Below are 20,264 nucleotides of genomic sequence, written 5' to 3'. Positions count from 1 at the left end.
AGTCAATGAAATTATAAATGTCGTCACGGACCGATGACACGACATCACCGTTTTCCTAGCCTTTACAAGTTCAAATGTTCTTATTTGTCCTGATCATCCATACCTGTTACAGTATCAAGTGTTTGTTTGTTTTATTAGTATTGGGTCCTTTTAACAGCCAAGGACATTCAAAGACGCACCTACATGTTTGTAAGATCACAGATAACATATATTGAACATAAATAAACACGTTTACACATATTTGACTGAAATTTGCTCTGTTTCAGCTTCAACGGTTCAATAAGAATGGCAACCATTCATAAGGAAAAAATACTCGATGATTTAAGCGCAGAGTTTCTAGAATGTTCCATCTGCCGAAATCCATTCGATGAGAATCTGCATATCCCTAGGTATTATCCCTGTACACACACGACGTGTGAACAATGTATGACTCATCGATTTCTACAAATTTCAACTTATAAACGTGTGATTCGCTGTCCGTTGTGCATGAGAGTCTATCCTGCCCCATTTCCTGACGTTTCCTTTTATGAGAAAAACATTATTTTAAGAAATTTGAAAGATTTTATTTCAGAGAAAAGGAAGACGGAGTTGTGCGACAAGTGTCCCAACCAGTTTGCGGACGCGTACTGTAAAGATTGTGACTTACGTCTGTGTAGATCTTGTAGTGAAGCAATCCACATTGGCAATAACTCAAGTCACCGCGTGATTTTTGGGGTCAATAATCTCCAAGTTGACGCGTGTCATTTTTGTCTTAAGCAGTCAGATATATTCTGCCCGAATTGTAAAATATTCTTTTGTAAAGCTTGTAAAGATGTTCACCACAGTGACGAAACTGTTGGTACTCATAAAATCTGCATCACCAACCCAGAATACATTCCGGAATTTGAAATGGCACCCCTGGAAGATTCATCTATGCAAACACCACAGGAAATCGGTGAGTCAGTTCTACTTCAATTTCATAGAAATAATATGTCACAAATCTTTCCGATTGCCCACCCTTTCCGAAAATCGTGTCTTTGTATTTAAGAAAATGTGTTTTTGTTCTGAGAACGAGTCAAGTTTCGAGGTCAACGTTCAGAATATATTGGCGGAGTTATAGAAATTACCGCAATTAGACATAATTGTGTTACCGCATTAAGACATAATTGTGACATCATCAACAGTTGATAAGGGCGGAGTAAATAAGGCTTATGCAGTTTGCAGGCTGAAAGTTTTATTGAAATACCATCTTTCAAATTCAAACATGTTAAGCTGAAGTTATCAAATAATATTCGTTATGGTACAACATACCTAGTACCTAGATGTTATTGCGTTGTAGGAGGAACACCAGTGTGTCAGGAAAGATACAACCTAAACTAATGTTTTTTATAGAAATTATTAATGTGGGTAGGACAGGTTCTTTGGTCATGAAAGAGACACACCATTCCATGATATATACATATATATATAAATGTTACAGAGTATGTACGTCCGAAAACACGAGAGTCGTAGACCAATACATCTGTATGTAAATAACAAGGTGTAATACATGTATTATTTCCTTGGTATTAACACTGAGAACGAGTGTGTTACTAAATCATAATGGAACTGTGCCAAAAGGGAGGCTGTTATTTCATTCTTGTGATTGGAAGGGAACGATTTCATGACATTTTTTTCATAATGATTTAGATTATTCTATTAAAATAAAAATCAAATGATTTTGTTCGAATCAGTCAATGTCAGAACTTCAAAATTATATCTAGATATCTGAAAAAGACTCATCATCAAACAAGTATTACAATTGTTTCAGAACTATGAATGACAGAGCGTTGATGTTTATCAACACGTATATGAAATATCTATTTTTAAACTTTGCACATTATGCGACAGAATCGTCTCTGAAGATGGATTCAAAACAGATTACTCTTTGTTTGTCCTTGATTATATACAGTGGAGTGCGCATAATGATATATTGTCTACATGTGGTTTTGTGGACATTGTTGTTTATTTCATTGTTGTAAGATAGAGTGTACTAGCTGAGGTATATGATCTTAAGAATGATAACTTCTAGTGAAATGTGCATGTTGCAGAGATGTTTATTGATACTTAAAATATGTATATAGGGTCTAAAAAGTCTTTAATTTCCAATAGTTAACTGGTTTTCTAAAGTTTTAATTGCTTTAATTGTTTTCCGCTTTCCCTTCGCATTTTAGACAATTCTATGCGAGTTCCTGTTCGATCCATGAACGAAAGATGTCAACTTTGGATATGGAAGCTATGGACCTTCAGTCAGGATCTGGTTGCCATTAAGTCGCCAGTAAACACAGCCTTGGTGTTCTTTCTGGTGATGCTAGTCGTAATAGTCCTATACATCCCCTGCTTTCCCGCTTACACAATTCTACCATCAGAGGAAGGTATACATACCCTTATTTTTTTTTTTGAAATTTCTTTTAAACTACTATCGCTTTTGCTATTATTTGGTTTGGAATCTGCAGCTGCTCTTGTTTATCCTTTTTATTAATAAAGTTAATATTGAATTCATTGAAAGAGATCCGGTCGCTATTGACAGTGTGTTTATCATATATAGGCAACCTGCCCAGGAGACCATCTGTATTAAGATACCACTTTACAGAATTCCCAATAAGACATCAGAATTCAGGTTTGAATTTGATGTTGTCAATAAACGCGAATTTCTATAAATTAATGTTAGTTACAGATCATACTTTGCTTTCAACCTTAGAAGACGATAATGCTTTGTTTTTCTAAAAAAAAATCCTAATTTTTCAATAACCTAATTGATTGAATAGCAACATTTTTGCAATCGTTTACAGAATTTATCCTTTCAAAGAGGATCGAAATATTGATTTAAAATACAAAATTAAAAACTCTAGATATATTCGTTTTTTAGGCGTTGTTTGATTGGATACGGGACAAGTTCTCGTCTGCGATAGACATACATACAATTGTAAGAGTATGGCCAATCTAAATAAAAATTTGACGTATAAAATCGTTAATAACACATCGTTGAAGGCGTCCGCTTGTCAACAAAGAGATCGAGAACGCGTTTGTATGTTTGGGGTCATATAGACGATATAACAACGAACTTAAACTAAAACGTAAAAACATTTAAAAGATGCAAAAACATCAATTGCCAACGAAAATATTTTACTATACAATGTTTGGCATTTGTTTTCAAGTCTTTCATGCAACATTCCGAGCTCCAATAAGAAATGTTGCTGTATGAAAATCAAGTGTTTGTTTGGACTGTCAAATGACAAAATATAATTGTAATTTGCACTACCTACATGGTTATCATTGGCATGATCTATTGCTGGAATCAACGACCGTGCTGTACGTTCATACTTTCCGGTTAATCATATAATCCCTAAAACAGGTATATTGGCAGTAGGACTGAATCCTGAATCAAGTTTTTAATCTGAAAGTCAAATTTATGTTATATTGAAATAAGTACTTTATCAATGGTTTGTTATATGTTTTACGTTCCATAGATAATTTAAGTCGTTTAGAGCCAAACAACAATGCTAAAAAAAGACGTTTAGAAAGAAGAAACTAAGAGGAAATAGGTCAAAAAGGTTAAAAAATGTGAATAAGCAAAAATCGCCGAATGTAAAAATATATCTTATTGTAAAGATCAATTGATTGTAAACGATCAAATATATATTGACACAGAAAAAGAAATGAACCAATCAAATTTTCATAGACAGTTCATTATAAAATTTTTGGAGTATTTGTTTGAAATAAGCGCCTCCAATCATAAGAACGTGTGACTGTGAATAGTTGATCACAAGTATTACTATCAGGTTGATATTGGTTGAAATGAAAAAACAACAGATCATTTACGCTTCACATTCGTTTTATTAATATTTGCTATGGATGTTTAAAAAACAGCAAGGTATTTGATATCTCCAGTCTTATAGATACTTTCTCATTTCAATAAGTGTGACATGATAGGCTATCATAATAGATATAAGATGGAAGAACATTAAAATCTTGTTAATATGAAGGAAAATGTTTGAATTGGAATGCTTGGAATGCTGTCAGAGCAGGTTATAGCTATTTTGAAAGTTCATTCAATGGTAGATGAATAGAAACTGCTTCGGATGTAAAAAAAAGTAATGAATTATTGGGAAAACGGCAGCAAAAAGATCGGTTATCAACAACAGAGACTGTTGCAGATTTTTCTCGACCTTATGACCGATCGTATATATGTATGTTGATGGATATTAGATGTAACTGTATATCAGTTAGATTTTGCTACTTCCTTTGATACTAGATTGTGTTTCAGACTGCTTATTCATAAGGATTTGGATTTGCAGACTGAATATTAACAAAATCATATTGTAAAAGGGTCAGATATTTGAATCCCGATCAACCGCATACTTAAATTACCCATACTATGATAGTTCCTGGGTACAGGAATGGTTTACAGTATTTGTGGATATGTTCTCGTCTGCGATAGACAGACATTGAATTTGTAAGAGTATGGCCAATCTAAACAAAAATTAGACGTACAAAATCATTAATAACAGAACGTTGACAATATCACAGGGTTCCGCTTGTCAACAAAGAGATCGAGAACGCGTCTGTATGGTTGGGGTAATACAGTTGTGTGGTAGAATAAGGCATTTGCAAATATTGTGACATGCTGAACACAGAACATGAAGAACATTAAAATCCTCTTGATACGAAAAACAGTGTTTTAAATGGAAATGCTTGCAGAGCAGGTTATTGCTCTTTTGAGTTGATTGTTCTAAAACTAATTTAATAGCAAAGAGAAACAGTAAGATATTTTAATTCTGAACGACATTCCACGTGAATAACCCTGAATATTATTATTTCTGTAAAACGGGAAGGTTTACAGTAATAGTGTTCATTTTGTTTTGTAGTCGAACCGGTGAACATGATATGTCGACACAAAACAAAAGAGGAAGTGTACCAAGACAAGAAAATTTCGAACAAACAGGTGCACAGGACTGTGTGTACCTTTGACGTTTTCCATCACAGTCTTCTCTACAGAGACCGGACATATTTTGTACTAGACATCGATATTAACATAGCAAAAACATTTTTAGGAAAACTGTTCACCATCAATGTGGGCCATCTCAATATGGAGGACAACACCCAGCACAAACAGCACTGGTCTATTTCGCGGTGCAAGACCAAAAATGACGATCTTGCTATATGTTTGGATGACGTCAACAACAAGAAAGAGACCCTAGTAACCCAGAAGCTAATCGGCACAGTTGTGATGGAACAGAATAAGAGGGTATCGTTCCTCTTTTTGGTAGATAATCAGAAACAGACTATGGAAATCTTCGCACCAGTGGTGCTTTTGAAAGATGTTGTTTTTCTAGAAAAGTGTTATGAAGGCCATATCTTGCGTGTCTGGATTGCGCTGGCTGATTTAAACAATGACATGCATGTAACAGCCAGAATAAGGAGTGGGGCAAATATTACAATAGGCGATCTACCGAATCCTGCCATTGTTACTACTTATCAGATCGTCCATGGGGTGTTAACGTATCCTTTCCGCTGCCTTTATGCCTACCTCTGAAAAACATTCCTACCACTTCCTTATCCGAACGCTAACAACGAAAAGGAGACATTGAACCTCTAAACGCAATTTCTTCAGTTCTTTCGAGACTAAAGTTTTATTGATTGCCAATACACAGCTTTTCTTCTTTTATAACGTTACCTTATTAAGCAGGAGAGTTTGAATTCATATTCGTAATGTGTATTTCCTTATAATGATAAGCAACGTTATAAGCTACAGAATCGTAAGTGAATAGGCCCTTAGTCTGACCCTTGGGGTCTCTGTTTTTCCATATAACCGAATCATTGTAATGGTAAAACATACATTGCAAGATGAATGAAACAAATACAAAGAGAAACCTTGTGTACATTATGTGGCTATCCTAAGTAATACAATTAATCTAGTAGGTTTCCCAAGTATGTTTGATATAGTTTTCTGTGTTTTTCCTTGTACAGTAGCATCCACCTAACTTCCGTATGGATATAACTGTAGCCCCGGCCTACTGAATTTTCACACTCGGAACACTGTTGTTTATTGTATTTTGTTTATTTTGATCCTTATAACTTCTCATAAAAGTCTCTTCAGAAATGATTTATCAAAGCTATAGTAATGCCTGGGAAAACCCAGTTCCCTATACGTAGTAACAGTCTTTGGCAGTGGAGCAGGGATTCTTAAAGTTGTTATTCTTCTCATAAATAATATAAAGCTTTTTATTCGGTAAGGTTAGTTTTAATTGACCAATTTCTGTTTGAATCACTATGTTTTTCAAACATTCAATACTGTAATACCATACCATGTTTACTCAAAAATGAAAATTTGAAATATTATGTGGAGACATTTTTACATGCCATGTGCTGCATTTAAATTATATATGTACAGATTAATACCTTGTAAAACAGATATTGTACGGAAAACCTGCGGTTGTATACTCCTCAGCTTGCCACCTAATTCTAGTTCATATCAGCGTAATTTCCCTTTGTTCGTATATATATTCAGTAGTTGATTACCTAGTCAGTCATGTGTCATTTGAGCTTAAAGATTTATATCTGTTTACAGGTGTGCTAACAAATAAAATATACGCTGGTTTCTCGAGTATTTTTGTATAATGTTATGTGTCCTTGTCAGTCATATAGTATTAATCTCAGTATCCATTGCTGCCATATTTTAAAGCTTATACTTTTTTCTTCCCCGACATATTGGTTATTTAACGTGGATTAACTGTTATAAGACCATATTGAAAAGGTTCTTTCTTATACTGTAATGCTCTGATATATCTGCTTTAAATTGTTCAATCTAAGTAGAATGTCCGGGAGTTTATCTTAATTGATTCAAATCAAAAGACTTTGAATACCTATTCGATGACTATACCAACACGCATAGATATAAGAAAACCAGTAGATTTCGAGTACTTAAAGGAAATTCCAAAGGGTAGGCTATCAGAACACGATCTGAATTTTGAGAAGGATAGGTATCAACTCATTGAATGACACCAAGGTATATGTAAATAACGTGTTTATGATATTACACAATTGAAAATTTTAATAATTAAATAACAAGTTGGAATTGTATTCAAGTGTGAGACGTTTGGATTTTGGTATGCCCAAGTGATATATAATAATCGAAATACATACCGATGTGTCAGTCAATGAACATCTTTGGATTTCTCGTATTAACAAATTATCATGGTTACGCTATTGTATTATCATGGTTACGCTATTATGTTATCTTTGTGTTACTGATATGTTTGCATGGTGTTGCTAATGTGAGACCAGCTCAACTGGAAACGTTATACCAATGTAGAGATCTACCGAATTTAATTGCAAATTGATTGTTACAAGTTGACAAAGTCATACATATAATATCAGCAATGAATAAGAAGAACATGGTAAGGAGTTGAAGAGGGACAAATAATTTAACTGATATTAAGGAAACATTTAGCAAAATTAAACAGTGTCGAGATGATCTAGGTGGAGAGAATCTAGAGATGAGATGTCAAAAGCTAGCACTGTAAAACATATGAAAGGTCTTTGTATAAGGAACCTTAAACGATTGTTCGGTAGTATATTTTTGTGATGAAAGAATGTGGTGCGAGGACCCTTAATGTTTGTGTGTTACCTATATGTAAGAATGGGTGGAATGTGATTACCTTTAGTCACCAAAACATTGAAGGATAAAAGACCACTTTTGATATTGGGAGGTTTTCCAAATTTGATAATCAAATATTAAGAGTTTTTAAATGTATAAGTTCTAATAATGTTATTTATATGTATAATCTGTAATGTATTATCAGAATATTGGTATTGTGTAGTGTTTAAATTTGAGGTTTTTGAAGTAAAACCAATTTTCATGATGTAATACTTGCCATAACTTTAGTATGCATATACAATACCTACACCCATCTTTGTAGCCCAAAAACAAAAGATTCAAATATCCCTACCTCCCTACCGTGACGTAACCTATATCTCGATGACAGTGCCACGGAGTGATCTCCCTTCCTCAAACCCCCTTTTTCTGGCAGGCGCCATCATTTTACTATTTAGTCATAACATTCTGATTAAATATAAAGAAATGGATAGAGTGTAAGATTCCAGTTTTCTACATGTATATAATTTCTATATTCCAAATTATAAAGTACATGTATATAGTGATTAGTATTGTCTTATAAGGTATTTATTTATTTCATTTTCAGTAGTACATGTATAACTCTATAAGAACAGACTTTCATACGTCGCTTAAGACAAAGGGAAATTCTGTAAACCCCCGCAGGATCTGTGTATTCTTTTATATTTAGATATATTTTGTATATTAGTATAATGTAATTTCATATCAACTGTATATTGATATTTATAACTAAATGCAATATCATTGATCTGTACATTATAAAAATGATATCACATTTTATATGGAGTTCATTGAATCAAAAACGTATCTATCTAATGTACTATTATTGTGATTAATTAAAGTATATATGTAAGAGTTATGTCCCTTGATGTATATAGACTATGACAGATTTGAGTGAATCTGTAATGTGTTTATTTTGTACTTGCAGAGTTTTTTTAATATACAGTATAAACGTCATAAAAAGAACCCAACGGTGTTTAGTGGATTTTTGTATCTCACAAATATAGCCTTGTAAGAATATTCATCCACAAGGAACTTTAGATAAAAATGGATTTCAATTAAGGGCTACTCACAGTCTCCGACAATGATTAGATGAAATGCTTAGATCAATCGTGGTAAAGTTCGATAGTTAAAAAGATTATGAAATGGTACTAAAAGCGACCCCAATATACTAAAAAAGGAAACACGATTCTGATGTAAATGATAAATTACCACTGGAGATTAAATCACGGTTGTTTCTTTTATTGATACGAAATATATAATATGGTTTCAAATGCCATAATAAAAACGCTATTAGACCGATTAAACTGAGACTTGGTAGGGATAATCTACTGATGATCTTGACAAAGTGCTGATATATTTACGAAAATTCAGAGGTTCAATGACAAAATATCGTTACTTTTTTGGTCGATGGTGATTGCAATATGGGAGCCATAGCCACTATTTCGAAACCTTCTTCAAACTTAAACTTAAGTTCTAGTTGTTCGATATATCTGAAACATGGTAAGAATAATCGACTTGTTAATCAGAAGTCACATCTGGCTGCCATTTCGAAACTTAGTTGAGGCACTTAAATTCAACTTCTAATTGGTTGGTAACTTTTAGAGATGATCTCATGAAAGTAAAAGTAAAATTACTTCCTGGTGCGATCGGGAATGAAATCATAGTATCTAAATATATAAATAAGATAAGTTTCATTATAGGAAAGTGGAGGTAGGTTTTGCTAGAATCAGAACAGGACATACATGTTTTACTCGTGCACACTTGCTTAATGGTGAAGTGAAAACCTGTAATCAGTGAATGGAGCCCTAGCTATATAGAAAGCACAGAGACAAGGTTATTCGTGTCCGTCTCAGGGACCATTCATATATTACCAATTCTTATTTATTGAATCGTGAAGACCAGTGGCATTGCATAGCATGTCAGAAACCAATTACAGCAAGAGCTTGATATTGGATTGCATGGACCTTCAGCCAACACTAAACTTTTCTATATTATTTTTATAAGTCTGAAACGTTTCCGAAGCTGTAAACATATGTACACTTAGTCTATTTATCTTATTAAAATACACTCATGCAGGTTGAGAATTAAGAGAAGATCGGAAGAGTCGACAAATGTGGGAACCCCTTGCATAGTTTGGGACTTGCGTTTGCGCGACCAAAATAAATCTGCTGCACACATTGCAATATTTGGGATTTTTGTCTTTCACTCTACTTCTAACTTTCTTATGTTTCCTGGTGCACTGCTTGGCGCTACCTCACTTCTGGCTTTAATGTTGAACGTATGCCCAGGTGACGAAGGCAATGGGTTTTGTCCCCAGGCCGGGACATACCAAATTCCTTAAAATATGATTCACCCGTTGTCAGTATAATATGACCAGGCGGAATACTATGCTGGGTGTTTTCAGCGTGATATGTCAGTGAGATAGCTCTATAAAAACGGTATCAGGTAGCAGTGTACAGTAGAAATGACCCGACTCTGAAAAACAAGACACGTGTCTATGAAATGTAAACATAGCGGATTTACCATACACAACACATATATTCATGTATATATATTTGTAAACTGCTTTATTAGCAATACATATAAAGTACTAGGATGTGTATAAACTCCTTTTTTCTATGTATGTCACTTGTGTGAAAACCATGGTTACCACATCAAATATTACAAAAAAATGCCAAAAACCACCAAATTTGACTCACAACTAGTATTTTTCTTTCCCTAAATTCTATTAGGTTAAAGATTTCATACTTGGTTGCAGAATTATCCGTGTCCTTGTATAGGTCGTTCAACTGGATTTTTTGCAATTTGCGTTGTGTGCTGTTTTTGCAATTTGCGTTATGTGCTGTTGTCAAAATTTTACTTCCTGTAAAGCTAGCTTTTCATGTGAAGACACCCTTTCGGAAAATGGCCAAAAGTTTAATCTCTGACCAAAAACATTTTTTTTTTTATTCAAATGTGAAGCCCACATAGCTCATTTCATCATGCTTATACCAATTTTAGAACAGTTTTATTTTTATTATTGTTTTACAGATCATTATACAGGGGTAAGCCATTTAACAAAAATATCACCCACGGCCACAACCCCTCTACTGTACACTGCTACCTCATATCTGCGTTATCGTTAGGAGGCAATTACACCATCATACCCTGTCTGTTACTATGTTAAAGCCTATAAAAATTAAACCAATATATTTCAAAAGATATAAGTAAACATCTTGATGGGCTGTCAGGTATTTTATGATGATAATAATTTCCCACGTCATTTGGTCCTTAGTGTGCGGAATACTAAGTTATTAATATTCAATACTAATTTGTAATCAATTAGAATGGTTTGGTGTGTGCTCGTTTCTCTGACTTCATTAGTTCCAATTCACATCTTAAGAACAAAGCTTTTGTATAGTACAACTCAGATGACCTTTGAGGCCCATTGTCCTCTTGGTGAGAACGTATGGCTTTTTTAATATTGTTCAGACATCAAAGACTTAAATAGTCAGCGTATAAATATGCATCCTAGATCCAGCATGGAGAAACTAGAATGCCAAAAACGCCGCGAAATGTGAAAACAAATCAATTTTAATACGTTTTCGAAACTATCTTTTTAAAGAGAACAAATATCTCAAAATTTGGCTGTGCATTTATTCCATTTTTGCTTTCAATGACAAATTTAGATTTCTCATAGTGTATGACATATACCTTCGTAAAGTGATGGTAAAGTGAGGTAACAGGTCAAATATAAGCAACCAAATGTTCACAAAATACTCTGTCATGGAACTGAAACAAATAAATAAAGCCTTATAATATTAACATTTTAACATGCATATATAAAAAACGACAAGCATTGACCATGCTAGCATGATTAAAAGCGCCACTCATATATCTAACCATCTGAAGGTGATGAATTATAAACACTTAAACATTATAGTACCTTTGATCGAAATGAGTTAAGTTTACTTGTTGGCGGATAGGTGTGCTTTACTGAAGAAGTTAAACGGGGAATTAGTATTCGTGATTCCTCATTTCATGTTGTACTCTAAATATCTTCAGTTTTGTTGTCAAGCTAGCGTGATAAAATCAACATCGTCATCCATACTTACTGGATAATCAATTTTCATAATTCAAATGTAGAACTTATAATTGAAATCATGAGTATTTAAATGAAGGATAATGATACAAGCTAGTATAAAACGCACCATACCTTATGTACTTGTTACGTAATCATATCTTTTGTTAACGCCAAGGCAGAGCAATAACTAATTGATATGTATGTTTTGTCACCGAAACCATAGGAACACGTAAGCGTAGCAATGAGAATACATTAGCGTTACCATGAGAACACATCAGCAAAACCATGAGAACACTTTAGCGTAACCATGAAAACTCATAACATGTAGCATAACAATGAGCAAAATAGGAATAATATCCAATTATCTGTGTACCAGAATTTAATTTCAAAAAAGGGAAAATAGGACGTGAAACATGTTGATAACTGTTTTTTCCAAATTGGTATTTATTGTTGTTACATCCTTCCGGGGTTTTATTCCTGATTTTGTGATTTGTAGAAACAGTTGGTTTATTCAATTTACTTCCGGGATATTCAACTGCAAAACATTTTACTCAGACTAAAAAAAATAAAAAAAAAATTGGGGAAAAATATCAAATACTTTCCGTATAAAAAATGTCCTCTTTTAGTATGGTCTAATTTTAGTTCATCCAGGTAAAACATACATGAACGGATAAAACTCAAAATACCATTATACAGGCAGAGATCAAAATATGAGACTCTTTCATGTCCAGGGGTTTAGGATAAGGACATTCCACCCGAGGGGTTTTCAAATTTGGTAAAACCCGAGGCTTTGCCAAAGGTTTTGCCTAATTTGAAAATCCCGTGGGTGGAATGTCCCTATCCTACACCCTTGGGCATGAAAGAGTATTTTTCTCTCATACCAACAACTGGAATAAGCTCAGAAACCATGAAAATGCGTTTGGACAGGCCACCATTTTGATTATGTCATTTTTTCCCATGCGTATGATCAAAATGGATACTGAAGCAAACGTTTAGAGGATACAAAAGCTGGTTTTCCGTATAATTACAACATATTAAACTGTACAGATGGCACTTAATTGCAGCACGTGACATGTCAAAAATGTCTACATATTTAATTTAATATTTTCCATTTTGGTAATTTCTTGATCGTTTGGCTATGGGAATTTAACTAGTAATTGGGAACGGAATGCGTTTAAACACGGTATGGTATTTTTGATTGTCTAAAGAATATGGTGATTCAAACAGAAACTGGTCACTAACAGCATATCTTTACCGAATCGAAAGCTTTATATAAATAATGGAGAACCATAACTACCTTAATTAGTTCACGTATCACCGCCAATACTGTAACTACGCATTGCGAACTGTTTGCCAGGCATAATTATAGCTTTGATAGATCATTTTTAAAGGAACCTATACATTGCGGGACTTTTATGAGAAATGATAAGGATGAAATAAACAAAATACAAACAACAACAGTGTTCTGGGTGTAACACTTCAGCAGGCCGTGGCTAGACCGAAATCCAAACCCTGAGTTTCAGATTGATAATAACATCGCTATAACTGATTGAGCGACCTGGTACACGGTGGCGTCGTGGACCAACTGTGCTGCAATTAAATCCAAGCGGAAGTTACATGGAGTTTACTGTATACGTATTTAGGAAAAAAACACAGTGCAGTGGGACAGGGATCCTTGAGTGGATAGACTGTTTTTTATGGCGATATTACACAGTGAAATATGTATTACAGAACAATAATGTTAAACCCATGATTCTGCTGAATGAAAAACACTTGCCATATACATATTTTGGGAACATACTTTGGAAATTTTAAATAGCCACAGAATGTACTGTGGATTCCATTTTGTATTTGCTTCATTCGTCTTTCGATATATCTAATGGCCTATTAACGATCCGGCAGCGAATAATGTTGCAAATCAGGATAAGGAAATACACATTATGAAACTGAAATCTCCTGCTAAACGAAGTAAATGTAAAAACCAAAAGAAAAGCCTTGTATGACAATTAATAAAACATTGAGTCTCAAAGGAACTCAAAAAATTAATTTAGGGGTGCAATGTCTCCTTTTCGTTATTTTCGTTTGGAATAGGAAGTGGTAGGAATGTATTCCAGAGGTAGGCATAAAGGCAGCGGAAAGGATACGTTAACACCCCATGGACGATCTGATAATTAGTAACAATGGCAGGATTTGGTAGATCGCCTATTGCTACATCTGCCCCACTCCTTATTCTGGCTGTTACATACTTGTCATTTTTTGAATCAGCAAGTGAGATCCAAACGCTTAAGGTCTTGCTTTCATAATAATGCTCTAGGAAAACAACATCCTTCCAAAGCACCACAGGTGTGAAGATTTCCATTATTTTTTTCTCGTTATCTACTAAAAAGAGGAAAGATACCCTCTTGTTCTGTTCCATCACAACCGTGCTAATGAGCTTCTGGGTCAGTAGGGTCTCTTTCTTGTAGCTGACATCTTCCAGACATATAGCAATTTCGTCATATTTGGTCTTGCACCGAGAAACAGACAAATACATACTCCGTTGTTTGTGATGTGTTTTGTGCTCCTTGTTTAGATAAAACATCTTGATGGTGAACAGTTTTCCAACCCTCCCATCATGATATGTTTTTGCTATGTCAATGTTAATGTCAAGTACAAAATATGTCCTGTTTCTGCTGAGTAAATTGTAATGAAAAACGTTAAAGGTACACACAGTTCTATGCTCCTGTTTTTTCGAGGTTTCCATGTTCTGGTACACTTCTTCTTTTGTCCTGTGTCGACATATCATGTTCACCGGTTCGACTACAAAACAAAATGAACGCTATGATAATTAAGTAGCGCAAACATGCGGCTAAAAAATCGTGTTACCCAATTACTGTAAACCTTTCCTGATCACAGGAACTATAATAGTATGGGTAATTAACGAAGAGGTCGATCGGGATACAAAAATCTACTTACTTTTGACCATTCTACATCATGTTTTTGTTAATGTTCAATCTGCAAATCGACATCCTTGTGAATAAGTAATCTGAAACACTATCGTAGTACCAAAGGTAGAAGCCAAAACTTTGTATTATACAGTTACATTCAAATTCCACAACATATATATATCGACAGTTCTAAGGACAGGAAAACTCACAGCAGCATTGGTTGTTGACAACATAACTTTGTTTAGCCGTTTACCAAATAATTCCTCTATTTTGTTTACAGCTGAAGCAATTGCTATTCATATATCATCGAATGAGTTTGAGAACAATAAACTCCTTAAATAGCAAAAACCTGCTCTGCCAGCATTCCCATTCTAAACATTGTCTTTCCTATTAACAAGATTGTAATGCTCTACCACCTGATATTTATTATGAAAGCTTGTCATGTCAAAATAATTGAAATGAGAAAGTATTAATAAAACAAGAATATATTAAATCTTACTTTAATTTAAATATTCCATAGCAAATATCATTAGAACGAATTGGAAGCTTAATGATATGTTATATCTTCATTTCAACCAATATCAACCTTATCGTAAAACTTGTGATAAACCATTTTGCAGTCAAACATTATAATGATTGAAGGCGCTATTTTCATTCAAATGTGTGACAAAATGTATGATGCACCGTCTATGAAAATTTGGTTGATACATTTTTCTGTGTCATTAATATTTGATGATTTACTCTCAATTTATCTTTACAATAAGATATTATGTTTTTTACAACCAATTCGGTTGCCATATTTGCCCTTTTACATCTTTAGGACTTGTTAACCAATTTCGTTTTAGTTGGATTTATTTCATCTTCTGAGCGTCGATTTGTGCAGTGTTGTTTGGCTCTAAACGACTTGCGTAATATAGGAGACATAAAACAATACAACAAACCATTAGTATTTATTTCGATATAATATATAATTTGAATTTTCAGATGATAAACTTGATTCAGAATTCAGTCCTACTGCCAATATACTTAAGTGTTTTAGTGATTTTATGATTAACAGGAAAGTACAGTACAGTCATTGATATCAGCAATATATCTTGTCAGTGATACCTGTGTAGGTAACGCGAATTACAAGTACATTTTGTCATTTGACAGTCCAAACGAAACAGTTGATTTTCTTACAGCTAATTGGAGCTCTTTTTTCCAAACTATAGCACTCCTTATTATCAGTATCAGAATATTACATGGAAGACTTAGTGAAAATCAACGTTAAACATTGTTTAAAGGGTGGGGGTATAGTAAATACTTTCGTTCTCAGAATGTTTGCACGCTTTACGACCAATTCGTTCGCAATTGATGTTTTTGCATCTTTTAAACATTTTGATTTTTTAGTTTTAGTTTAATGTACTAACGTCTATATGACCCTACCCATACATATGCGTTCTCGATCTCTCTCTTGATAAAGCGGAAACCCTTGTTATTGCCAAAGTTCTGTTATCAACGATTTTGTACGTCACATACTCTTAAAAATGTATGTCTGTCTATCGCAAACGAGAACATGTTCCGTATCCAATCAAACAACGCTTTTAGTCGTTATTGCTGTATTTTAGGATTTCAATCCTTTTTGAAAGAAGAAATTCTATAAACGATTGTAAAACTCAACTGGAAAAAAAATCATCAAGAAGGTGAATTGAATATTGAGATTTTTATTTTGAAAACTAAGCATTATTATCTTCTCACGATGAATGCAAAGTATGAATGTAACCGCATATGATTTATAGAAAGTCACGTACTATAACAACAATTATCAGATTCTAACCTGAATTCTAATGCCATATCGGGAATTCTGGAATTCTGTAAAGTGGTATATTAAAACAGGTGGTCTCCTGGGCAGGTTTGCCTATATATGATAAACACAGTCAATAGCGACCGGATCTCATCAGTGAATTACATCAACCTTATTGTAAAAAAGAAAAAGGAAAACATACGCAGCTTTATATTCTAAACCAAATGATAGCAAAAACGACCGTACATCTGTAGTTTTAAAAAAAGTCGAAATTTTAATGAATGGTATGTTTACCTTCCTCTGATGGTAGAATGGTGTAGGCAGGAAAACTCGGGATGTATACGCATATTGTAACTAGCATCATCAGAAGGAACAATGGCGCCAACGTGGTAACCAAATCCTGACTGAAGGTCCATAGTTTCCATATAAGTTGGCATGTTTCGTTAATAGTTCGAACAGGACCCTGCATAGAATTATCTAAAATATGAAGGGAAACAGAAAACAATAAAAGCAATAAAAACACCCAATAAACATTGTTCCCGTTAATCGGAGTTAGCATCGCATACCTTATTGCAGAACTAGTCAAGTTTCCATTAAGTCGACAAAACAAAAAGGGGCGGAGTTATGCAAATTTCCTGCGAACGAGACATAAATGTGATATATCAACAGTTGATGTGGGCGGGGTTAAATAAGGCTTATGCAAATTTCAGGATGTAACTTTTATTGAACAACAATCAATAGAATTTAAACGTGCTAAGCTGCTTAAATATAATGACAAGATTTAGGTATTTAGGAAAGGGTGTGCAACTGGAAAGATCAGTGTTACAACATTTCTGTCAAATCGCAGTGAAAGTGACTCACCGATTTCCTGTGATGGTTGCATAGTTGAATCTTCACGAGGTGCCATTTCCGATGCCAGAGGGTAATCATGATTGTTGATGTAGACCTCATGAGTAACAACAGTTTCGTCACTGTGGTGAACCTCACTACCCGGTCCAGATATATGCGAGTCACAACTTTGCAGAAGTTGCCGAGTCATGCATTCTTTACAGGTCGGGTTTGCACACGATTCATATCTTGGACCACGAACATCATCAACGAACAATGGATTTCCACAAATTGAACATTCTAGAAACTGGTCGCTTACATGTTCCTCTTCAGGTAGACTGTTCATTTGGCTGGTTGCCATTTTAACTGTCCCGTTGAAACGGAAATAGAGAAAGCTTTAATTAAACATGTGTAAAATGTGTTCTTTGTGTTCATATGATACCCCGCGTGGTGGAGGTGCGTCTTAAAGTAATCATTAAATCAAAAGGCGAAAACCCAAGACAGGGTCATTTTACTGGCTGATCCAACACCAAACGAGTGATTTATCCTACTTAAAAACTCAAACACTATATAAGTATACCCATAGTGAGCCCCAGACAAAGGGTAGGATATTATATAAATGGATCACCTGCAAAATGCATTCACCTTCACACATATCATGGTCCAATGACCATCCATTAATATACCTTATAAGTTACTTTACACACATTAGCAGAGCCAGAGGTTTTCCAAATAACATGTTTCTCTTAACATACCGTAAACTGAGGTGTTCCAATTTATTTTGATAACCAGTATATAATGGATCTGACAGGGGTATTCAAAATGTCACTTGTGCATGCTGTACAGGATTACAGATGACATCTCCCTCACACAAAGAGGTGCTTGATATGGAGAAGGAACATACTCCAAATTTTATCCTCGATAGCAGTAAAAAAAAACACAGGAATTTAGCGACATTTTTGGCAATGTGTTGATTCAAAGCATATATAAAATTGTGGACACTGATTCTAATATTTCCAAACGGTACAGTGTTCCTTTGGCAGACTCTCAAAGGCAAGATATATCACATTCACGTTTTGCCAAAAACCAGAAGCAAAATTGAAGTTGGCAGTGAATTTATTCAATAGATGTGTGGACAGACATTAAACATGTGGAGGGTGAATTACAATGGATTTAGAATTGTTAGATTACTTTGTAGGTGCTTTCATTTTTGAAATCCGTAAAGAGAACAGAGAGGATTATGATATTCGTAGGAATACTCTTTATGAATTGCACTGGCAATACATTTCTTTCGGGAAAAAAAAGATTCATTATGAAGAACTATAAAAAAAACACTAGAAATGTCCTGGATATTTAAAAAGATGAAGGACTTAACTAGGTAGACAAACAGCAAGCATATATCATCAGTATTGACAATGAGGAGACGATGTGACGAAAAGGAATACTGGGCTATGATACTCCTGAGAAGTTGCGAAATACTCTGTTGTATATACTGGGATTAAACGTTGCATTAAGAGGTAGACGAGAACATTGCAACTTACGAGTAGGCACACACAGTCAGCTCAAAATAGGAAAGAACTACCAATCTGGCAAGATGTATCTTGAGTACATTATATACTGAGGACATACCAAAGTGTAACACGGGAGGAATTGACCACCGAATACTGACTAGGAAAACACCAGGCCTTTGCCAACACCAAACATCCTGTTAGATGTTTAGTGCAGTTGTACTAACGATACATGTCACTATGGTAAGTACAGTTACTCTAAACAATAAAATACACTTACTACAATATAACAGATATAACATATTGCAATTTTAGATGTGATTCAGTTATCTAAGGTTCCAAGTGGCTTGCTAGAATCTTGTTTTTTATAACCTGTACACAGCAATATAACATCATTCGACTGCCTAGAGTACAAAAACAAATCTTATTAGTAAAATATTATCATTTCAAATGATGCCCTATTCTTATTTTTGTTTCTCTTTCTTTCTTTCTAGAATACCGCTTATTGAATTGCCGTTAATCTACGCTCTCTTACCAAACCAACTGCAACAAGATGGTATGCTGATATGCGCGTAGCAATAAATACATTGTCCGCAGTTGTGAGACATCTCTATTCCAATGCTTGAAATTATGTCTTTTTCACAAACCACTCTCTCAGGACGACCTCTCCAACTCGGATGTATGAAGCAGACATACCCAAAAAAGTAATTTGTAAAAACAATATCTTTCCGACGCTGTACAACAGTAAAAGCGTACCAGCACTGTCCAAGAGCAGTTAGCAAGTGTAGTTGTGCAGGGAGTTAAACGGGAAAACACTGAAAATGCCACAAACATAAATGAGGTAGCGGCTGACCAAACTTCAACTAAGTACATAAAATATCAAAAAGGAGACATTTTTGACAATATATCAGTTAATGCATATATATGTATATAAATTATATAGTAACGTATGCTACTGTTCATCTGAAATTGGTTAAGTGACAAAGAACTGAAAGTGTGTCGCTGCATATGTTATATATGTATTGGTTTGCATGTACTCCAAATTATAAGATGCTTGAAATTAGTTTGGTTTGGTTAAGTATTGTTTAACGTCCTATCAACAGCTAAGGTCATTGAAGGACAGCCTCCCCTGTGTGCAAGATGCATGCGTGTAGTGTATGCGTGTGTGTTTTGGGCGGCTGCGATATGTTCGTGTTTGTCTCTTTGTGATAGCGCGGAACTGATGCCGACTTTATAGTGCTACCTCACTGAAACATACTGCCGAAGACACCCAGCAGAACACCCCACCCGGTCACATTATACTGACAACGGGCGAACCAATCGTCCCACTCCTAAATTGCTGAGCGTTAAGCAGGAGTAGAAACTACCATTTGTACAGACTCTGGTATGTCTCGGCCATGGGGACAGAACCCAAAGCCTTCCTCGCAGGTGCGAACGCTCAACTAAAGTCCAAAAGTGAGGCATTGTCAATGTGACCTTTTGGTAATAAACTGTGTGA

The 20,264-nt window shown here is 34.7% G+C and overlaps 2 protein-coding genes across 2 annotated transcripts; one reads left to right on the top strand and one right to left on the bottom strand.

Annotated features, from left to right (window-relative positions):
- The first annotated feature begins 431 nt into the window (after positions 1 to 431).
- Positions 432 to 7,829, top strand: LOC110467129. The gene is made up of 3 exons (XM_021524062.1): positions 432 to 934; positions 2,193 to 2,393; positions 4,887 to 7,829. Exons 1-3 carry the CDS (start codon positions 487 to 489, stop codon positions 5,552 to 5,554), a joined length of 1,317 nt encoding a protein of 438 aa, XP_021379737.1. The 5' UTR covers positions 432 to 486; the 3' UTR covers positions 5,555 to 7,829.
- Positions 7,830 to 11,279: 3,450 nt separating this feature from the next.
- Positions 11,280 to 19,899, bottom strand: LOC110467127. Its single transcript, XM_021524061.1, has 4 exons — positions 18,014 to 19,899; positions 17,292 to 17,624; positions 16,725 to 16,907; positions 11,280 to 14,519 (listed from the first exon to the last, which is right to left on the bottom strand). Exons 2-4 carry the CDS (start codon positions 17,617 to 17,619, stop codon positions 13,768 to 13,770), a joined length of 1,263 nt encoding a protein of 420 aa, XP_021379736.1. The 5' UTR covers positions 17,620 to 17,624; positions 18,014 to 19,899; the 3' UTR covers positions 11,280 to 13,767.
- Positions 19,900 to 20,264: the final 365 nt, after the last annotated feature.

The sequence above is a fragment of the Mizuhopecten yessoensis genome, unplaced genomic scaffold, assembly GCF_002113885.1.
Source record: "Mizuhopecten yessoensis strain PY_sf001 unplaced genomic scaffold, ASM211388v2 scaffold11161, whole genome shotgun sequence".
Lineage (NCBI taxonomy): Eukaryota > Metazoa > Mollusca > Bivalvia > Pectinida > Pectinidae > Mizuhopecten > Mizuhopecten yessoensis.
The sequence above is the reverse complement of the archived record's forward strand: the minus strand, read 5'-3'. Positions and strand labels throughout refer to the sequence as shown.